At 41.5% G+C, this 24,289-nt stretch overlaps 1 protein-coding gene across 3 annotated transcripts in view; it reads right to left on the reverse strand.

Moving 5' to 3' along the window:
• Positions 1–24,289, reverse strand: part of DNER (delta/notch like EGF repeat containing) — a 366,522-nt gene that overhangs the window by 175,714 nt on the left and 166,519 nt on the right. For all 3 annotated transcript variants that reach the window (XM_059730967.1, XM_059730966.1, XM_019491837.2), the window contains one exon: positions 11,145–11,290. In XM_059730967.1, coding sequence (XP_059586950.1) covers positions 11,145–11,290 — 146 coding nt within the window. The remainder of the gene's footprint in view (positions 1–11,144; positions 11,291–24,289) is intronic.

Consider the following 24,289-nt stretch of genomic DNA (forward strand, 5'->3'; position numbering starts at 1 on the left):
AGGCTGAATGAATGGACTATAAGATGGATAGAAAACTGGCTGGAGCATCTGCAAAAAAGGACCATAAGCTGAACATGAGCCAGGAATGTGCCCTTGTTGCCAAGAAGGCTAATGGCATCCTGGGCTACATTAGTAGGTGTGTTGCCAGTAGGTCAAAGGATGTGATGTTTCTCCTCTATTCAGCACTGGTGAGGCCACATGTGGAGTACTGTGTTCTGTTTTGGGTCCCCTACAGAAAGGATGTGGACAAATTGAAGAAAGTCCAGCGGAGGAGAAGAAAAATGGTGAGGGGGGCTGGGGCACATGACTTATGAGGGAAGACTGAGGGAACTGGGCTTATTTAGTCTACAGAAGAAGAGACTGAAAGGAGACTTAATAGCAGCCTTCAAATACCTGAAGCAAGGTTTGAAAGAGAATGGAGCTAGACTATTCTCAGTGGTGGCAGATGACAGAACAAGGAGCAACAGTCTCAACATGCACCTATTGCACCATAAAAGGGCAAACCAGCCAGAAAGATGTTCCGCTTTTTATGTGGAATATCTTTGTGGTTAGTTTGAATGGCACTTTAATTTGAATATGTAGCATGTAGGAGTCCAGAAGTGGGGTGCCACTCCTCATTAATTCTAATTTCTTGCCACATATGTAATATCATGGTATGTTATTTTATGTTTTATCTTAGATTTTGGTTTACATTTTTTTCAACTGCTGGTGCCAAGGCCCCAGTATAGTTGCAACCTACAAACTTAATCATGTGGAAAGGCAGGATTATTAAGATAGCCAATTAGCACTGAGCAAAATGATGGTGAACTGCAAAGGTGTACATTATGTTTTATGGTTTACTGAGGAATACACATTTCAGGGATGTAATTACCATAGATTGAATAATTTACAATCTTTGGACTTCAATTTTATTCAAATTTACATAATTGTATGAATTATTTTTGGTTGTTTTACACGTGTTACGGGAATCTGCACACTAAACAAAACCAAAAACACAATTCACAGCAATAGTTTAAGTCAATAGTAAAGTCATGCATCTCAGTGTTCAATGAATGTGCATGAGGGAGATCCCAGAACATCCAAATTCACTAAAATTGGGAATCGTGAAGAATAGCAGGAACCATTGGCAAATGATGAAAAATCATAAGAAAGGGGTTCAATAAACCTAGAGTTCAGCTGGACTCTGTCATTGTACGATTATTATATTATACAATGACAAAATGTTTTGAACCTGAGTGCCTAAAGTTAGGTCCTTAAATGTATATTAAATAAATGTTGCCTAATTTCTAGGTGCACAGCCCCCATTGACCTAATTCAGTCCTGTGTAACTTACAATACTTTTTCCCCTTGAGATTTCAGTGAAAGCTGCTGTGTACTCAGCACTTTTCAGAAGTCGAGATGTTTATTTATGTTCCCCTGCAGATGGGTTTCTGAACCTATCTTCCATCCAGGAAGAGCACACACCAACTGCTGCAGCTTCCGTAGCCTGACGAAGGGTTTTTGAACCCGAAAACTTGCTTAATAACTATTCTCCAACAATTTGGGTTGGTCTAGTAAAAGATATCAAATTCACCCAAGGAACCTTGTCTGCCTGAACCTATCTTAGGCAATCATTTTGTGAAAAGCTTAGCCTGGGTATGTATAACAAATGGTGCTGCCCCTTTGGCATCTAAGGAAGACACATGGTTTATTACACCATACAATCTAACCAATTCTACTTTACATTAAATAACAGAGACCTTTGGTTCTGCAATTAAGCAACAAGGATCCTAATTCCCTGCTCTCCATCAATGTGTTCATATACAGGTTTCCCTTGATTTATGCGGTACATGTGTTCCCTGAGAACAGCACATAAATGGAATTTGCATAAAGCGAGCCCACTTTACAATGTAACAAATAGGGACAGGTTCCTATGACGGTGAGAGAGGGAAGGAGGGAGTGGGGCTGGGACTAGGGAAGGGGCGTGGGGAGGGGCACCACTTCCAGAGCTGCACAGGGCAGCAAAGCAGAGAGAACAGAGTGGCACTCATCCCAGCATTAGCTGCAGTGGCTCCAGGAGCAGCTGGTGCCAGCTACCTGCAGCCACGGGGCTGCACCGCGCTTTGCCTGTCCCCCCACACCTGGCCTCCGCTTGTCCTCACTCACCTCTGCTCCTGGGCTGCGCCATGCCTGGTGCAGGCATCTGGTGTCGGCTGCTCCCAGGGCCACTCCTGCACAGGCAGGGGTGAGCGAGGACAAGCGGAGCTCCCAGTGGTGCATGGCGCGGCACTCACCGCAGCCCCAGCTGCAGCGGCCCCAGGACCGGCCGACAACAGCTGCCTGCACCAGGGCACAGTGCAGCCCGGCGGCTACAGGCAGCTGGCATTGGCTGCTCTTGGGACTGCTGCAGCAGGAGCTCATGTGAGTGGGGAAAAAGTCCTGGGTGGGGTTCCGGTCACAGTGCAGCCCAGCAGCTGCAGGCAGCTGGTGCCGGCCACTCCCGGGGCCTCTGCAGCCAGGGCTGGGGTGAGTACAGTCATGGCCCTTTCCCCTCCCACCTCTCCCCCCGACTTACCTGCTTGGGCAGCAGGGGGGGCATCTATGCTGATCACATAAGAGCTATTTTACCTTGCATATAATGAATTATGGGTCTAAATATGCTTATCACATAAGAGCAAATTCACATATAAAGAACCCACATAAATTAAGGGAAACCTGTATTAAACACATCTATAGAGAGGCTGTGGGAGAGGTGAAGGTTAAGTGACAGACCAACTTTTTGGGGAAATGATTTTTGCTTTCTATAAAAGGTAGCCAAAACAATGACCCAAAAACCCAAAGTATGTCTCAAGATCTAAAGAAAAGCCCTGTGTAGAAAGCCAAAGCAAAGAAAAAAAGCCCGGGCCTTTTGAGTTACTTATTCCTTTTTCCATTATACCTTGAATTCTTTTTTTGTCTATATGAAGCTGAAGTATAAAAGATGATGATGATGCTATCACTACCATCTTATGGATAGCATTTTACAATTAAACACCAATTCTATTGCTGGAAAATAAATGTCAGGGAGAATGATCTTTCCTCCTGTGCACCCATGCCACAATCCCACAACCTACAGATCATAACAACGTGAAGTTCACATAGAAGATACCTCTGGATACAGAAGAAAGGAAACAGAATGTCACCTTCATTCAGCATCCCCTCCCTCAGCACAATTTTGGCTAAAGGAATATATTTTCAACTCCTTTCATTCCCACTGTAGCAAAAAAATGGAAGGGAAACTATTCCCCTAGAAACCCTTTCCATTTTATTTTACAAAGTATTCAAAAGTAGGTGAAAATACCATTTGAAGTATGTGTGTATGCTTACCTGAGTAAGAATTGAGTAAGGACCTCTGGTTTGACCCAGGGTTAGTTTGTTTGTTGTTTTACACACTCCACAAATTACAGCATGCCTCTGTATTTTTACTATAGCACACTGTTAATTATACTTTATAGTCCCATTAAAGTACATGATACAGCCTGTTACATTAAAATAGCTTTGAACCAAAACCAGGAGGTGTGTAAATATACAAAGACCATCATTAATCTTCCTGTTGGCAGTGGAAGCAATGACTATAGTGAGCAGAGTTCTTAGTTTATTTCTGGTATTAGGCCTTTTAAGCTTTCTTCTAAGAACATGCTTTGCATCTTGGAAAACTAGATTATATAACAGAATGAATTATAGATTTTTTAAAAAGGGAAATCACAAAGGGCTTCTTGTAAATTTAAAGAAAATTAACCCTTCAACATTGCAAAAAGGACAGAAGATAAGTCTTATGGAGGACTGACAATGGCTGATACACGCTGGACACATCTACACATGCTATTAATATGCCTTAATAAACTCCAGTGCAGTTCATGCTGGACTTTACTGCTCATGGGCATAACTTTTACACGTGTATCTGGGACTGGGGCAGGGAATCCAGGAAGTCAGCCTGCCAGCCAGGAACTGTTTGGCTTCATCATAACGTGCTGCAGAAAGGCTAGTTGGGGCACAAGGGTGCTACAAGCTAGCAGGCAGCCCTGACAGTATAGCACCCTCATGCCCCAGTCAGCCCTGGTCACCTTCTACACATGCATTGTGGCACACTAAATAACTCTGCTGCAGGATAGTACTTGTATTGGGCAATACTATCCTACAGCAGATTTCATTATTTTACTGTGGCCTAATAGCACTGCACATGTAGATGGTGATGCTTTACTGCGGAGCTAATTAGTCAACTCTGCAGTAAAATTCACACAGATACACTCACTGACTACGTAATTTTGGAAGTCATTTGCTATTTCACTAGGGAAATCACAGCACAATTTCAGGGCCTTTCTCACCTAAGATAAAGAAAACAGACTCAGAAATATCACACTCAATTAAGCCTGCATCTCCCACACTCAAGTTCATTGAACAACACTGGTCACATTGGCTCTGTATCAAAGTTTCTTGGCTTATACTATCATGTAACTAAAGGGCCAAGGAGTAAGAAAAGCCAAATGGATTTAAAAAACCATTATGGCTAAACACACAATTAAACATTTTTATTTTGATTGGTGTCAGAAGCTAATCTGTAATAATAATAAATTAGTTAAGCTTGGAAACATCATGTGTGATGTTTTGGTGGCTTAACCTCAGAATGATGCAATGTAAAATGATCATTGCAATAGCTTAATAGCATGCAAAGGGATCATAAAACATAGTCCAGTTGAAATGCTATAATTCAAAGGATTTTCTGTAAAAATTAAAGGAGAAGAGCTATAGTTTTGAACCCAAAATGTGAACTGCAGTTAAGGCCAGTTAAGGATATTGCTCTCTGTAGGTCTTTCTACATCTTTTAGAAACTTGCTACTTGGTAGCTTCTCTTTGTCCCATAGTTCCAACGATTGCACTGTCAGCCACCCATATGTTACACTATGTTAGAAGTGGCTTCCACTGAGAGTCATGCCTTTAACAAATGTTTCTCTTATTACTTATTTATTATCTTTGCTAGGAACAAATATAAACTAAAACTGTTGTACCTGGATAAGTAAAGTTCCTGGAACTTTACTTATAGGTTAATACGCAACTTTGATTCATATGGATTTCAATTGGAATTGATGCATCTCAATTTCCTGATGTCAGGAAATACTTATTACTGCAAACACTACTATGTCCCCAAGAATATTATGTATACTGAGATTCAAGACAACTCTATAATGTGGGCTTGCCCTCTATGGCAATACCACAATGTATGCAAAAATTATATAAAGTCGTTCAACATCAACGTAGATCTGTCCAATCTGAAGGGAACATCTGGCACTGCATGCAGCTCAACATGAAGTGGCTTTGATCCAGAGGATGGAAGCAAAGTGAGAAAGAAGAAGCAACATGCTGTAAACTTGGACTCCAACTCAGACAACATAGGGATCTGTGAAACTTGTAAGAAGCTGCGTTGCTCTCAAATTGGGCTTGTCAGCCCCAAATAGATTCATCAGGCATCTGACTAGACCTCTTAGGTGTACACCATGATCCAGAGGATGGATGATTGCCTACTACCAACTCCCTTGGAAAGGAAAAGGTGAGGAACACAGTATCTGCTAACTCTGCTTTGATTGAAGAAACATGTAAGGGTAGGTTCCTGACTCCTAGAATAGCTAGCAAAGGAGTGACTAACGACTGCATCACCTTACTAACCAGAGTCCTTCAAGTGACCCCATGTCTTTCTCTTTAAAATAAATCAAGGCAATAATAGACATTTGTTTATCTTTCCACAGGGTGCTCTAACGTAAGTGCAAAAAGTTGTATTCAGCCACAGCTGTTCATTTTGCTGAGAAATAGGAGCTATGGTATTCAAAGTAAACAAATGGCATGTAATTTTATTTTTCTCTCTCTTCTAATACCGCAAATACAGTTGAATGACTTTAACCGAGATTGGAGAGAATGACTCTAACAGAGATTGAAGGGTAGATGAGTAGCTGACAATCTCAACCACAGAAAGTCAGAGATGAACATTACAAGTTAAGAGCAGAGCAGCAACCTGAAGACATGACATAGCTTTTATCAGCAAAAAGTAATCCAACCATTTTTATGTAACTTATAGATTTTCTTGAATCTCAGTAAACCCCCTGCCCAAAACCATTTAATCATTTTTGTCTCACTAACAAGTTGCAATAGTTTTTTCAAATATTGATCTCATCGAGATTATTTAATACTTTGGTTGTCTCAGGATCAAAAAGGGCAATAGGATGGGATAACTGCCCTGGGCACTGATTTGGGGGGGAGGCGGGGGCAGGAAGAAGAGAGGGACAGGTGGAAAAAAACCCAGCTGCTGCTGCCATCATGTGTTGCAGCTGCCACACATGCCTGGCTGTAGTGTTATGCCTCTGGAAATGGAGTATGGTAGGGTGACCATATAGGACAATGTGACATCCGGGACTGTGACATTTCAGACACTGCCCCCCATTTCTCCCCCCACTCTGCCTCAAGTCAGGTAAAGACAAGGATGGGGCAGTATGGTGCAGCTCTGGTATTACTATTCAGGCAGCTAAGGGAGTCAATGGCTCATTAATGATCCATGTTCTTTACTTCACAGGTGTTACCAATCAGCTCCCTTTTTTAATGGTCATTCCACTAAACATGCTAACCTATTTAAGGGTAATTTTTATGTCTGCTAGAGCTTCTTATTTCACATATTAAATGTCTACAAGGTCTTAAAGGTCTACAAGGCTCAGTACATCATTATGCCCCCTCTACATGTGCAGGTAAAGGTAGAATGGGATCTAATGCATGATTCACACCATCATGCCTCCTGCCATGCCACACAGGCTTCCCCCATAATAGCAAGAAGCAGGCTCCCATGGCTGGAAGCCCCACACAACCCAGTTAAAGGACTACCAGCCGTGGGGGCACCCTTGCACCCCCATGGCTGAAGGATCCCCACTGTGGTGATCTCCCCATCCCAGGGATGTGGGTAAACCCCTGGGGCCAGAGAATAACCGCACAGGTGATCCTCCCCCACCAGGGTGATCCTCCAGCCCTAGGGGTTTCTCCGCATCCCCAGGATGGAGGATCACCCCTATAGCAATACCCAGGCCCTAGGGGTTTCCCACACCCTGGAGCCCTAGGGATCATGGCTACCATAATCCCCAGGGTCTGGGGGTTTCATGCACCCCTGAGCCCTAGGGATCCCGAAGGTTTGTGGGGGTTTCACTGGGCATAATATAGCCCTGCAGCTGAGAGTCCCATCAGCTGACAGGGCTCTCAGCAGCAAGTAAGACCCTGCTACATGTGCAAATTAAAGCTCACTAACAACCAGGTATAAAAGTAGTACACATTTTTTAGGTCTAACTTTATAGCTGGTTGGAGCTTTTTATTGTATGATAGCTACTTTGCACATGTACCTGGTCTGCAGGTGATTGCTCAATTAACCATTTAATTGTGCAATACCTGTAATGTGTAGAGGGGCCCTCAGTGTAATACATGTCTCCATTAACAAAGCACAAAATACAGTAAGATATTAGCATGTTATCCAAACAGATGAAATAGGCAGAAAATAGTTGAAAGGGAGAAATACCTGATTTTTCCCCCTTTTTTTTTTTTTTTTTTTTAGTGAACATGCTAGTTCATACAGAGACACGTACAAGTTATTTTCAGTTTAACTACTGTTATGAAATGATGAGACAAACATCTGTATTTTATTTATTTCTAAGTGTCCTGTAAAATTATAATAATTGTATATAAACATTACCTCAAGCATTTTAGAAATTCATTTTCAGGACTGAAGCAGCTGTTGCATTTTTCCAGGCATTAGTACGGTCATGGGTAGACATATTTTTGTAGCAGTTCAATTATTACTGTTACTATTCAAATTTTCATTTCCTGTCAATTTAGTGGGCTTAATTTAGAATTTAAATTAGTAAATTGTAACAGCTGAGCTATTACTGAATGTCCTAACCATGCCAACTTTTTTGTGCTCACAGCAGGCTCACAGCTGTTAATATTTGCTCAACAGCAACTACTACATTTATCTGCCAAGTAAATCTTAATAAAGCCAAGATTAAATGTGCACATTTGTGTTCTATACTTTTTATTATTATTTTTGCAATAAAAACTGCATATATTCAACACAATTCTTCCATGTAAGCTAATAGAGAAGATATGGCCTAAGTCACAGAATCCCCAACTAATTTTTCAGTGTTATACAGAAAACAGACTAAAAGGGTTTTATCTAACAGGAATATTCCTATATTTATAAGGTATTTTGTCTGGAACAATTATTTGACCACAAAAACCTTCCACAGTGATCACTGAAATTCCTATTATCGTTATTATAGTTCTTTAAGATAATATTATTAAAAAAGAAAGAACAGTGCACTGATAACTTCAACAAGAGCAATACTCAGATACAGGAAGGAAAAATTCGAGACTTTGTAAAATTGTTCTGCTTTGTTTCTTCCCAAGATTATGCTCAGAGGAATCAGTGGCACTATTCAATAATTTCTGAACAACATACAAGCGCAGAGTGAGAAAGGAGTTAGACTATATAAAACTATAAAAGTAAAGATGTACAGACAAGGTTCTTTCAGTAAATCTGGTCTATTTTATTAGACCAACTCAAATACAGGCAGTCCTCCACTTACAATGTTTCGCACTTACATTTATAAATTGACACCCTGTTTCAACTTTCTGACGTCAGTTTCAACTTTACAATGCTTAATCTGATGTGATGCAATGCCATGCCAGTGAACAAGTTCGCTGCATCACACATGTCTCTGGAGAACATCTGTCCAAACTTCCTTGGACATTTTCTTTAAGAAAGCAGACAAGACTCCAGAAAACCCTACAGCCAAGACTCCTGAGAAGACTCCAGCCAAGAACCCTTTAAAAAGTCCAGCAAAGTCACCTCAAAGAAGTTCTTCCAAATCAATATGATTGCTATTTACAATATAAATACATGAATGTAGCTATATTACTCATCTCTGTACTCTGTAATTGAATACAAAATTCTAGGTTATTTTTTATGGAAATAGGGTATCGGACCTTGGTTCAGGAACCAATCCCCCATTTTTAACATTGTTTCCTATGAGAAAAATCGGTTCTGAGTTACAATGTTTCGACTTAAGATGTGGTTTTCAGAAACCAATTGTGTCATAAGTCCGAGGACTACATGTAGTTGGAAAAATTCTTCTTTGCAAGCTTTTGGGTACATATCACGATTCTTGCTTTTGGCTTTCACTCAACAAGGACACTCCTCCAGAGAGGTAGATCGCACTTTTGAAAGAGCCACCTGGATACCATGTGAAGAATTGCTGCAGTACAGAAGGAAAACGCCCATGAATCACACACCACTGGTTATGATATATTACTCCTCCCTTGAAACTATACAGAAAATCCTCAAACAATTGCAACCCATACTAAAAAAAGACACAATTGTTATTAAAGAGATCTTTCCAGAACCACCCATCCTAGCCTTCAAACAAGCACCGAACCTTGCAAACCTCATCACCAGAAGCAAACTTCCTACAGCCCAAAACACACCGAATGGATCCAGATCATGCCATGATGAGAAATGTAAAACCTAACAACATATCTCCACCACACCCACAATTACTATACCCTATAACAGAACCACCAGCATTCCTGGATCTTACAGCTGCACTTCCAGACATGTAATATATGTCATCCAATGCACCAAATGCCCTGATGGAAAATATGGAGGAGAGACCAAAAACAATTGTGTACCAGAACGAGCACACACCGGAAATCCATCAAAGACAAAAATACCCAATTACCTGTGGGGGCACATTTCTCACAAGAAAACCACACTCTCTCCAAAATCTCAGTTCTAACCCTCAAAGGGAATTTACAAAACATCTTTCACAGATGAACCTACGAACTTCACTTCATCAACCTACCAGATACAAAAAATTATGGTCTAAATATAGATATTGGATTTATGACACATTATAACCTGCTGGGACTCCCCAGGTACCTCTCCACTATTTACCAGCTACATTCATTCCTCTTCTCTACCTTCCCCCCCACTCCCATGTCTCTTACCCACTGATTCCTCAATGTTTACATCTTCACTGACTGGTTTTCTTGCATGCATACCAGCCTCTGGCTTCGTTACTATTCATTCCATCCAGGAAGAGCACAGACAAGCTGCAAATGCTTCCTCAGCCTGAAGAAGAGTATTTGTACCCAAAAGCTGGCAAAGAAGAATTTTTCCAACTCTCTGAGTTGGAATTTTTCCAACTATCTAATAAAAGATATCAGATTTTCCAAAAGAACCTTGCCTGCCTACGTCCTTAGGCCAACACGGATACAACCTGTACCCCTGTAAAATGTACAGACAGCACACATGGAATCCAACAGAGCTGCAGGGTTACTTAAAGATTTGGACTCCCAACTGTCAACTGCTCCCCCATTAATCACAGTCTTTGAGTATCTCAGCTTGCTCCAATGCAACCTCTCCTTTTCCCTTTCCTCTACGCTCTCAGGCCAGGCTGTGTGCCCCCACTCTCTCTTCTGTGTGAAATTTTAAGAACTTATCTCATTTATAGTGTTGTCATGACAAGTTGAATATATATATCAGTTTTACACTTCTGAGTAAATATATATATATATTGAGATTATTAATGAAAGAGTATTCCTTTAGGGTGAAAGTTCATTATTATAGTGTAATGAAATATACTCTGGACTGGATAAAAATAATTTTTTTATTATGTGGTCAGTGAATGATTCTTCGTGCTTTTAACTAGTCCCCAGAGATGGCACAGTCACCTACCCTGGAGATCTTCAAAAGATGACTGGATGCACACTTTGCTGGAGTCCTCTGACCCCAGCAGTCTTTTCTTTCCTGCCTAAGAGCAAGGGGGCTGGACCTGATGATCTCATGAGGTCCTTTCCAGCCCCTAACTTCTATGAATTTATGAACTAGTCTTTCCCTTCCTCTTATGTCTTTAGTTTTGCAAATGGTGTAACAGAATAGTACAATGTTATTATTCAATGACATCTATGGAAACAATAGCAGGTATGCATGCACACATGCGCACGCTCATATAAATACTGCATTCTAAACTTTTGACTTGTTTATATGTATTACCCAATTTAAAATCTAATCTGTGCATGAAGATTTTAGTAATGTTTCACCTTACCTCAGATGGTCTTGTGATACATTTTCCTTTCCCCGAACACTGAATGTCATCTGAGTGGCTTTCCGCTGACGTACAGGTGCTCACTTTTACTACGACAGTTAAGCGTAAAGCCACAATGCATTTACTAACTGAATCATTCAAAAAACCTGAAAAGAAACAGATGGTCATGAGTATTAATGTGTTACTATTAATAAAATAATACAATTGAAGGCAATGAAATGATAGACCAAGTCTGACCCTAACTCAAGTCTCACAAATCCACAGAAAGTGTGCATGAGATTTAAACTGGAATAGTTTTTGGAAATATCAAAATATTGGTCAGGGGATCTGACAAAAGTGCCTTATTTTATGCATCTTTCTCTCACATATCAGTCAAGAAATTGTAACCTATTAACTGTTGATCAAGGTTGTGAGATAAAAGAAACTGCAATGGTTTGGACACATCATGAGAAGGCTGGACACCCTTGCCAACAACATAATGCAGGGTGAAGTACAGGGAAAGAGAAAAATAGGTAGACCCAAGAAGAGCAGGGAAACCAATAGTAATTACTGGGCAGGCCTTCAACTGACAGAGTCCACAAAACTAGCCAAACACAGGGCAGAGTGGAAGAGGGTTGTTATAGCATCTAAGATGCCTCAACAGTCGCAGCAGCCTCAGGGATGACTTGATTTGACTTGACTTCTCTTGAAAGACTCCCATTTAACTTCAAAGAACTAACATGCTAAATATAACGTTTAATGAATAAGTACTCAACAAAACCATTAAAACTGCTCACAACACTAATATATAATGAAGCACATTGTAGATTATTACAATACTCTAGAAGACAATGAAATACACAAACAAAATATCTGTCTGATTTTGTCTGCTTAAGGCAGAATGTTAGTATTCCTATAACATTTTTATTATCTTTTCTTCAGTCTTTAATAGTGACATAATAATAAGAAACAAATCAGGTTAAAAGTTAACTTAAATGAACAGGGATATGGAAAATATACTCTGAACAGAGATAATAACCAAACAAATCATAAACTGCATGGCATCAGTACTAACTAAATAGTTTCCTTGTTAAATTTCTGGCTGAGTTTGAGAGGTCTTAATCACAATTTGATGATGTTTCTCTCATCAGGTATTAACACAATAAGTTTTATTGTTTTATATGAACCATTTTAAAACTTAAGGGACTGAGCAAGATATCAAAGGGCAAAACTTGAAAACTGGAGGGGAAAATGGGCTGACATGAAATCCTGGAATCTGGTTATCATTGGTAACAGGTTCAAGCACACCCGTCTTACATTATTTATACAGCATCAAGAAAGCCCAGTCCTCCAAGTCTTGGAAAATGATGGTGCACTGATAGAAACTGCATTGCATGTTACTGTCCCGTACTTTTGGCAAAGTTTATGGTGGCAACACTCATTTTACCAAATAACAGAGTTGGTAAAGAGAGGTAGCTAGCTGTGTTAGTCTGAAGCCAGTCAGAAGGCAAAATAGATATGCACCTTTATAGATCAAGTTAGATATATCTAAAGAGCACAAGTCTTCATAGTCACTTCATCAGATGCTGTGAAAGGACAAGATAGAGAAGAGTATAAAGTGGAATGAGTAATTAGAATACAACATGTAGAAAAGCAGGAAGGAGCGGGGTGGGGAAGGGGTAAGGGAAATGCTGAGAGAGACAAACAAGCAAAGAACCCATAGGAACAAATGGGTCACAGAAGCTACTCCAGGTAATGAGATAAGACTCTGTAGTCCCTGTTTAAATCACACTTAAAAGTCCAGTTTGTAGATGTCTTGTTCTGCACTTTCCCATTCAAACTCATTTAAAAAAAAAATGCTTGGTCCAAGAACAAAAACAGAGTTTGTGAAGACACATCACCTGTGTGCATCATTCTTTGATGAATGTGTACACAAGTGCTTGTAAGGGTTAACAGTTATGCGTACAAAAAGCATTTGCATACTCCTGTTTGCCTTCTGTGTGAAACGGTATTTGTATATGCAATTCTCTCATTTATATGCACAAGTGATTACCAGGGATCCATATTTTCCATTTCCCACAGAAAAAATGCAGAAAATCATTGATTTTCCCCTTTAAAGGAGAAAAACCCCAGAAACCATGGGTTTCCTCTTGCAGCCTGGCAGAGTTCCAGCCTGCAAGGGTCTGCTTGGGGCTGGGGGGAGTGGGAAGAAGGTGATCAGAGGCAGGGGGCCATGTGCATATGCGTGCACATACATACATGTGCCTGGAAATGCTGCCAAGCAACATGATGGAGAGCAGATCCTGCAGCTCCCTGTAGGTACAGTGGGGGCACAGGCAATGCATGGGGGTGGCATAGGCAACACATGGGTGAGGAATGGGAAGGCACATGCACCCCAACCCGCCCCCCCCAATTCTGCGCTCACAGCAGGGCATAGGGCTGTACACTGGCCAGACCAGCAGTAGGAAGGAGCCACCTCCACAGCCCAGCAGGTGGAACCCAGCATGGGAGGGCAGAGCAGGGTGGGAAGGCTCAGTGCTGCCACCGTCACCACCATCAGGAGTGCCATGCTGCCATGGCTGCCAAAATAAGACACTCCCTGCCTGCCCAGCACCAGCAGGAAGGCACAACTCCATTCTGCTGCTGCCACAGTGCCTCACCTTGTGGGCCATGGCAGCACAGCTAGCACAGGACTTCCGGCAGCAGTGTGGTGTTGTGCCCCCCACACTGGCAGGGGGTGCCTCACATTGGTAGCCATGGTGGCACAGTGCTCCCCCCCTTCTCTGGGTCCTGCCCACTGGGCCACAGAGGCAGCTCCTGTCTGGTGCCAATCTGGCCATGCTGCAGCCCTGTGCCCTACTATGGGTGCTGAAATCTGTGGGGGCTATGTGCCCCTCTATACTCCACAACATATCGCCTTTGCCCACACACACCCTGCCCCCCCCACCACCCAACACACCTACTCTCTGCCCCACACACTGGGAGCAGAAGGCATCAGGTCAGGAGTGAGGGGCACCAGCAGGGCTGGGAGGGGTGGGGGGCTGAGTCACAAGTGAGGGGCACCAGCAGGGCCAGGGTACTGTAGGTTAGAGTGAAGCCACAACCCTCCCCTCCTCCCACCCCCACCAGAGCAGACCTGGGGGAGGGCGAGGGCTGCAGGCTGGAAGTGAGGGCCAACAGTAGGGGCAGGGGCAGGGCACTGGCATTTCAGGGCTGCTCAGAGTCACAAAGCAGCAGCAGAGCAAAGCCATAGCTGGACCCACTTCCTGGTGAGCGAAGGGGGCAGGGGGAGCTTTGATTTTCCACGATACAAAAATACCAAAATGAATACTAAAATATATAGGCATTTAGAATTTGTTTTATTATAATAATTGAGGCACTGGTAGGCTTCTACATAGCTTTAAAATTGTAAGTATATCAAGAAAACTGTGCACTTAAATGACAGACAGACAGACAGACAGACAGACAGACAGACAGACAGACAGACAGACAGAGGTGTTTCACTTTAATTGATGAAAAACAGAGATTCAAGGATTTAAATCAGAGTATTTTGGATTTCTATCAGAGAACTTTGATTTTTTTTCTTTTTACAGAGAAAACCAGGATCCCTGGTGATTATGGATCAAAAAAGTGCACACAACTGCAAATATAAGAGACCAACTGCAAGCAGGGGCCATGTTCTGACAATCTTGTTCTTAAATATCTATGCTTCATGAGAAGACTGAAGAGTTGATTTAACATTCATTTAATTTCATTTTCTAGTGATTGTATTATTCCAAGAATATTGCCCAGACCACAAAATCTCTCCATTTAATTAACTATGATAAAAACAATCTCAGCACAACATACATCCTTCATGATACTCACTCAAAAGATGAATAGAGAGTTTATTATCAATGTCAAATACAAAAAAGTTAAAACTAAGTTGATCCAAACAACCCAGCTTTTGAGTCTTAGAGTGGCTAACACGTAATGAAAACTTTTATAAAACCTACTTTGTTTCTCTTTATGTTACTCATAATTATAAACATATCTGCATGAAAATGAGGTTTCTTTACAGCTCGCTTATTCCTATTGTTTTGTCTCACCTCAAGTCGTAAGTCCATTTTGACTTTAAAATGTATTACTCTGAATCTAACTGGTATATCTATATTACCCATTGAAGGGTTATGATTTCTGTCATGGAATAAAACCTCAAGAGTCCAAAACAAGAGGTATTCTATTTTTTTTGTAAATACAATCTTAGTATTAAAGAATGACAGAAGAAAGATGCCAAAGACATACAAAATAATAAAGAGTGTTTTTGTTTAACGAGGCATTGCCACCTTTCTCACTGTAATATTTCATTCATTTTAACCCTAATGTAATTACTGTGGAAGAGATATTATTTAGATGTTAAAGATGGTTGTATTCCATAGTTTAAATTATCTTACCCTCCACAAAGAATTTAATGGAATACACTTGCATTTTCCAATTTCTCTAATTTTTTCCTATAAGGCAGTAAATATTGCTACTGTTCCAAGGGGCCCAGCTGTGGAAACTGCAAAGCAAATGCATGGAATGAGCAAGATCTAAGAAATTCAGTGAGAAGACATGTATGCCACAAGAGCCAGCTTCCTGGAAGCTCTCTGCATGAAGACATTTAGCATTAATATGAGATCATACCAGAAGACTCGCTACGCATTCCTCCTGGGTATAGGATGCACAGACACCATGGAGACTATTCTGCCTCTAAGACTGGATTAATGGCCATCATGCAGTTCTGTTGCAACTCTACAACTTGACATAATAGAAGATTCATTTTCTTTTAACCCCAAAGGAACAATTCAGCTTCCAACCCAACTGGAGATATACAGTAATCACACAAAAAAAGAAACACACTTAAGTGCCATTTAAAAAAAATGAAGTGGGTACTAAGAAAACAGGGTTCCAGGAAATTGCTTGAATACTGAAAGAAATCATTTCCCAGGGCTTTTGTGAAATACTACTTAGTTACTGGATAAGTAAGAATCAGCTGCTAACAATTCTATATGCACTGTAGGAAATGTTATGTAGGAATTTTCCATTCAATGTGTTCATCTCCAAATTTCATTTTACAAACACTGTAAAATTTGGGTAAAGACTTGGAAATTAGAAACATTAATGCTCTACATTTAAAATTGCAAGCAGGAATAAAAATTAAAAAAAAACTTCTTGTCCAACACAAATGTTATGAAGTTGAATATAACCTCCACCAGTTAGCCAATATTCCAAAAGTGGGAATGCAACATTTATGAGGTATATTTCCAATATATCTAATGCTCTTTTTTGGCTAAAGAAGTAATTTGCTGACCTCCTGCAGGAAAAAAAAGGCTATTCTGACCTTGATAAACATATTTCTACACCCCTGAACAAAGATGTTGACAAAAATTATTTCCTTTTGCAATAAAATATGATAATATCGTCACATAATTGCACATGTATGTATAGAAATATACAGCTTTAAAAATTATCTTTGGGTTTATATTTGCTTGTCTGAAGTAGTTTCATCGTCTCTAGGGTCGGAAGGGACCTGAACAGATCATCAAGTCCAACCCCCTGCCCTGGGCAGGAACGAGTGCTGGGATCGTAATACCCCAGCCAGATATCTATCCAACCGCCTCTTGAAGATCCCCAAGGTTAGGGGAGAGCACCACCTCCCTTGGGAGCCCATTCCAGAGCCTAGCAGCCCTTAACCATAAAGTAAAAAACAATTCCTGGACATGGGGGTCCAACCAAGAGTCCAGGCACACACCCAGGCTTGAACTCACAACTCTTTGGCCCTGGAGTCTATACACGCCCCTCTAGGCCAGACAGCCAGGACAAACAGTATTACATACTCTCCACAATAGCTCCCAAAAGGAAATTTAAATTAACTGTCTTTCTGTTTTGAATCCTGTTACTATTTTGGCAGCAAAAATCTTGGCAAAGTGCTAAAGAAATCATTATTCTTACCAGAATGCCACATGTTGTCTTGTAATTCCTAATTATCTCACCTAATTTTTAAACAGTAAGACAACAATAAAAAAACTATTATTTTCTATAAAGTACCAATGTCTAAGTGCATGAAATTTCTAGATCTTAATGCCAAGGGGAGCATTGTGATCTTATCAGACCTGCTGAATGGCATATGCCATGGGAGTTCCATGAATTAACTTCAGCTTCAGTTCTAGTAGCCTGAGTTCATCTATAGCAAGTTTTAACTCTATTTATAACCCTTAGGTATAATGGTAATTTCAAAAACATTTTATAGCTCTCTTGATCTCAAGCCTAGAGAAAAATAATAGTTATAATGAAAGGTAATTTTGTCCATTTTAACCTCACAGTCTTTCCAAGGCCTACTTAAGATGTAGTGACGTCAGAGTACTTTCAGTCAGAGAAGTCAGGGTTGAACTATTTATAGCTATGTTATGTGAACAATTTGAAAGCCTCGTAAGTCAGGATTTGAAAATGCAGAGGTCTGTCTGTTGTGACAGAAGGAAGTATTTTAACACTTTATACATGCTCAGTTTTTAACCTGCAAAATGCCTGTATGATTTTGTTTGTAAACTATGTGATAAAATACACTGGACTTTGTTCCATAATTGTTCCTCCATTTCAGCCTAGGAATATACAGCATATGCCTTCCTATTCCTCTCAGTTCAAGAAGACAGAGGATGAAAAAGTGGGAAAGTCAAAATGCAAGATAACAATATTGTTTGTGCTGGCTGCCTCAGGCAGGATCATGAAATTGAGATCACTGCTCTACATTTTCATCCTGCTCGCACAGGAAATTTTCACTGTGTCTTTATTTAGGTAGGACAAAATAGACTAAATTGTGCATATACAACTAATAACCAGTAAATCTTTGCTAGTGCCACCCCACTAGCTACACAACCAATACCATATTGATCACATACCACCTGCTGTGAAATAAGACACACCTTGTTTTGAGAAGGCAGAAAGACACACACAAAAAAAAAGTTTTTTCTAGAATCTTCCCTGCCACAGCATGGTCTCACCATGGCTGAACAGCAGATGCATGAAGGAGGAGCAGAGTCTCGCCATCAGTAGCACTCATCTTCTCACTGCAGCTGCATAGCAGCACGTTTAATGCTGTCACAGCGTTAAACTGCCACTGCCAAAATGGCAGCAGTTTTGGCTGAGCTGATTTGACAGTGGTTGTGACAAGGTTAAACCTGTACCCGTGCAGCTGCAGTGAGACAATGAGTGATACTGAAAACAAGACTCTGCCCCTCCTTTAAGCAGCTGTGAAGAGAGTCCAAGGCATCATCCCCATATCTCCACTCCAGCACAGAAATTAACACCCCAATTTTGGACGGCAATTTTTGGTGAAAAAGGTGAAATGTCTGTGATTAAATATGGTATGTCCCTCTGCTTACATTGCTCCCACCATTGTATACAAGGAAATCAGAATTCCATATTAGCATAATATTAGCATATCTATTGCGCAGGCGTGGAACTCAGATGGGCAAATTAAGCCTTAAGTTTGGCCATCCTCAGGCAGATATCTACATCAAACTTGCCTGTACCCAGAAGCAACAGTCTCCAGACACGCCACACTACTCCACCCCAGCTGCCTCTAACACTGGAATTAGCAGAGGCAGGCTAATTGGCACTCAGTCAGCAGTAACAATTAGCCCATCTGTAGCAGACATGCAGCTACACCACTTCCAGTTTGGGAGGTAGCTTGCACAGAGCAATGCAAACTGCTTGGGGACACTGCTGCCTGATATGGCAAGTTTACTGTGCAGACATGGCCTTACTCACTGAATAGCAGCATCTTACTTGACAATCATTTGTAGAACCTGCCCCCCAAAATCTGTGTAGAGCAGCATTTCCCAACTGGCATGCTGTAGCACACTGGTGTGCCATCAGACATTACCAGGGGTGCCACAGGATCTTAGGGGGGGAGGGGGCTCCTGGCAGGGCATAGCTCCAGCCAGTGCTGCCACCGCTGCCCCGCTACTGCTCTACATTTGGCCGTGCGCCCCCCTATATTTGGCCAGTGTACCATGGGAATGGGAGAGGCCATGTAAGTATGCTGTGGGATGAAAAAGGTTGGGAAACACTAGTGTAGATCATTCTCCATCTGCCCACTCCCACTGGCACATACTAAACCTAGAAATACCCAGTAAAGCTGTTTCAGGGGCATCCCCAGGCAGCCATGCTTGATACCTCTATCTATAAAAGGGATCAGCAACTTATGGCCCACGAGCTGGATCTGGCGGTCTTTGATGTAATTCAGAGGCCCAAACCACAGCTGGATGGCAGGGTGCTTTACCTCTGCTGCAGCTGGATAGTATGGAGAAGCAACAGTGGTGGCCAGGTCCTACGTTTGCTGTCTTGGACCTGAGCCAGGTCATTCCAGCCCACTGACACAAAAAGATTATCAGCAGCTGGTCAACAACATCATCCTGGACTGGCCAAGAGGAATGACCCCAGAGCAGTTTCACCGCTGAACGTCCAGTTTTGATGCATGAGAATAAGAACAGGTGAGCTGGACACACACAGAAAAATCTCCTCCCGAGAGTGCTGCACAAGTAATGTAGACATATCCTAGGTGACTTAGGCCAAGGTCACACAGGAATTTTGTGATGGAGAGGAATGATTTAACTAGAAAGCTACTTCCAAACTGCTTTAGCACACAAGTTTGTTTCTGTAATGCCTTAGGTGTGATTCTTTTGCTGTGGTGGCAGGAACCATGTAAATATGCACTGTAAACACTAAAGTTAGTCCTCCCTTCTCCCATAGATCTACACAGTTAGTCATCTGACCATACATCTTATGTGGCAATGAAGGTGTCACGATGGGTGCCTGCCCTATTGGGTTGTGCCCTCACACAGCTGTACTCTGGTTATATCACTTTTGGAAGCCAAAAGCCTGTTTAAAATACCTATCTTCTTTTGCTGGACATAGCTCTCAACTATTAATCATGGATCATAATCTCTATGATAATAAAGCTAAAACAGTACCTAAGGCCCCAAGAAGAGATCAAGGTCACATTTACCAATATTGTATCAAAGGAAGGCACCCAGGCTGATTTGAAATCACCCAAAACAATCAATGGGTCTTATAGTGCTTGTAGAGAACAACATACAGTGATTTGGGGGAAAAAGTCCAAATGACTAACATCTGACAGACATGACAGCCACAAAATCAGTAACTTTTGAGAAAAGCAATGGAATTGTAAATGGGAACATCCAATGGATGAAAGAAAAGATGGAGTTTAGCAAATCAGACTGGCAACAATAGGAAGATTTCCCTTTTTGTGTCCTTGTGATAAGGTATTTAGCAGAATTCAAGGATTCATTTGAATCTGACAGGTCATGCCATAAGCATTCTACTTTGGCCTCAAACTTGTAACCTCTAGGCTGTTAACCATGTGCCTTAGCATGCCACCCCAGCCCCCCCCGGGAAGATATGTAACTAAGGTAATTGGCAGAGCATTATAATAAGTGGAACTGGTTATATGCATAGAGATGAACTGAAGAGCATTCCACATTCACACCTCCTGTTATTGTGCTGGGTGAAGGTAAACATTCTAACTAGGTTGGCCACGCTATGCACCTTGAGTGGAAAAAACTTCTCTAGCTACAACCCCATGCTCACCTTGGCTATGTCTATACTGCAAGCTTACAATGCAGGAACAGGCTAACTGGCTTGCTCACAGCATCACATGAATATAGCTATATTGTTTCCATTTCAAAAGGTAGCCTGGGCAGAACAGCACTGCATGTTTGAAGGCACCCTTTGCACTAAATTGCAGGGTAGACTAGCCTTCAGATTGGGGGCAATAAACAGTAATTTTAAGACTGAAACACAGTAATATGTAGTACCTTATATGAAAACTCTAAGGCTTAGATGCACAACTATATTTAGGCAGCAATTTAGGCATCTAACTCCAGAACTGTGATCCTCAAAATCTCTGCTCAGCCTAAACTTCAGAGGTACTTCAGTCTTCAATGTCCAAGGGCCCCAAGCATTTACACTTCACAAAACTAACCATTTCTATGCTTACCTCACCTGTGGGGCCAATCAAGTGGGAAGGCAAAACATACACCTACCACATCAGGCTTCACACAAAGTACAGTGGGGACCAGGCTCTTTCAGAGTAGAGATGAAAGTGACCTCCTTGTGTACAGTAGCTCAGACTTGAAGACCTACTAAGGAAGCAGGAGACCTAGGATCAATTCTCTCTCATGCCTGACCATTTTCAATCCATATCTCCCATTTTCTAGGGCAGGGCTATTCAGCTGGTATCCCATGGGCCACGTGGCCCACAAGAGGATATGTTGCAGCCCCCAGGCTCTCACTATCCACTACTCCCTCCATCTTTCCAGCTGCAACAGCAGCCACCCTCCCAGGGGGCAGAGCAGTGTAGCACAGCATGGGGAGCTGAGGGTGAGTTCATGCCACACAAGAGGTAAGGGGGAAATTAGGGTATGAAGGAGGGAATCCAACCCATGTGGGGCAATAATTGGGGGTGGCGAGTGCAGTTGGAGGGGACAGACTCATGGTTAAACTGTTCCACTTTAAAATGAAACCTTAATATTCATTTAAAAAGAGCGAGCACAACTCTAGCCTAGAGCACTGATCTAGGATGAAGAGAACCATGGTCTCTGATCCATGCCCTGCTTATATATTTTAATTTAAATAGAGATTGTATAAAATAGATAAAGAGCCCATGGACTACAGACTAGAACACATTTCTCTCCACCTCTCCTAACCTGGGTGAGTGCTCTAACAGAGCTACAGTCATGCTTGCTCTGGCACTCTTTCACCCAAGTGACTTTTTAGTATTCTATGCAAAGTGAAGCAGATTCAGCAGACTGGGTTGACAGTTCCCCTACTCTTGAATAGCTTATACTTTTGTAGTTACAAATGCACGATAAGATCATTGCCCAGAATGCCCCCTCTTAAAATGCTGCTGGGCAACGTGGATTCAAATACACAACTTTGATGATGGAACAGGACCCTAATTACATTAACCAAGTCTCCAACCAGTTACAAATAATCTCTCTCTCACCATGGTTTAGTGGAAAAACCATTAGTTTTGTATCAGTTAGATACCTATTTTGACAGCATCATAGTCAATCCCAGTTGTTACACAAGAGAGATTAATGAGAAACATTTCAAGTTCCCTTTCAAATGCTTTACTTTGATATGGGCCATATGAAATAATTATTTTCTGAACAATGACTAGTATATTGTTGTTACATATTTGTTTTTCTGTTACCATAAAAAAGCTCTCAGTTTACAAATAAAAATGCTTTCTTTCTTAACTGCTAGCACTGAAAATGCACACTGGGCTCTGAGAGTTAAGCTGACTGCTTTACATTTCATGCATAATGACTATCACAGTAACAGAGATACAGGGCTGCTGGCCAAATTATGCTCTCAGTGACACTTGTGCAATGCCATTATCCTTCAATGGATATCAGTGAGGAACAGATTGATTACTTTTTGGTTAGACAGGTGTAACAGAGGACATAATTTGACCTACAGATCTTTATTACTGGCAGTGAAACATGAGAAGGAACAAACCCACCTTGACTTTCAAAGCAGAGACTGAATTTTGCAGGACTGGTAGTTAAAATATATTTGTGAAGTGAACAAACATGAGCTGGAACCACTGTGGCATAATAAACTCTAAAATCATTTTAAACATAGAACTGTAATGAAATAGTGTATTGGTACCTGGTTTCACTGTTACTGTCTCTAAACATAGCAGTTGCTGTCTTGCTAAATATAGCAAGATAAAACCCCACTATAAGATGAGAAAGGAAAAAAAAAACAAAATCAGGAGAGGCATTGTTAGCTTTGATCATAGTTTGCTGCTGTGTTTTTGCATTAGACATTATCAGCATAGTAAAGGATACCAAAATTGATTATCCCAATAGATTTCCCACATCAAAACACTTGTATTCATGAATCAATCACCACAGTGCTAGCAAATTAATAATAAGCACTGGTTTGGGAACAGACAGACAGATTGCCAGCACTTCTTATTCTCTACCTTAACAAGTTGCAGTAATGGTAAGTAAATAAGCATAGCCAGGATTGTAAAAAGGAACTGTGCTATAGTTTGCCACCTACCTAATCTCCATGAAATTCTCTCTCTACCAACTGGTTCAATTTGAGGACTGGCAAAATAATGCAAGGACTGGTCAATCTGATTTTTATAAGTTCTGTACATATTATATAATCACCTAGCACCTGAGGATCTGAAATTGCTTTGCAAAATCAAATAAATGGTATCCCAGTTTCCACAGTAAACTTAGTGGCTAAGTAGATTCATAGATTGTGAGGCTGGAAGGGATCTCAGAAGATCATCGGGTCCAGCCCCCTGCACCAGGCAGGAAAAGGGGGGGGGGTCAGGTGACCCCCAAAAGTGACTGTCCAAATCTCCTCTTGAAGGTTTCTAGGGTAGGCGCTTGCACCACCTCTGGAGGGAGCTTATTCCACAGTCTGGTCACCCTAGCTGTGAAGAAGTTTTTCCTGAAGTTAAGCCTGAAATGGTCTTCCAGGAGTTTATGGCCAGTACTCCTGATTTTCCCCAAGGGTGCCTTGGTGAACAGTTCCTCAATGAGCCCTTGATGTACACCCCTGATGTAGTGGTAAGCCGCTACCAAGTCCCCTGTCAGCCTTTCTTTTTCAGGCTGAAGAGTCCTAGGTCCCTCAGCCTTTCCTTGTATGGGTTGCTATGCAAGTCTCTGATCAAATGGGTGGCCCTTCTCCGGACTCTCTCGAGCTTTACCATGTCCTTGTTGAAGTGCGGCACCCAGTACTGGACACAGCACTCCAGCTGTTGTCTCACCAATGCCGAGTAGAGTGGAAGAATCACTTCCCTAGTTTTGCTGAAGATGCATCAATTGATGCATGCCAGGGTATTATTTGCCCTTTTGACTACAGCATCACACTGCCAGCTCAGATTCATACTGTGGTCTATTATTACCCCCAGGTCCCTTTCATTCATGGTGCTGGTCAGTCTGGTGTTGCCAAGCCTGTAGGTGTGTAGGTGGGGGGTTGTCCCCAGATGGAGCACTTTACATTTCTCCATGTTGAACTTTGATTCAGCAGAAACATTTGATTCCAATCCGCCCAATTTACTAGCCTATCTAGGTCTGCCTGTATCTGCATCCTAT

The sequence above is a fragment of the Alligator mississippiensis genome, chromosome 7 (assembly GCF_030867095.1).
Source record: "Alligator mississippiensis isolate rAllMis1 chromosome 7, rAllMis1, whole genome shotgun sequence".
Taxonomy (NCBI): Eukaryota; Metazoa; Chordata; order Crocodylia; family Alligatoridae; genus Alligator; species Alligator mississippiensis.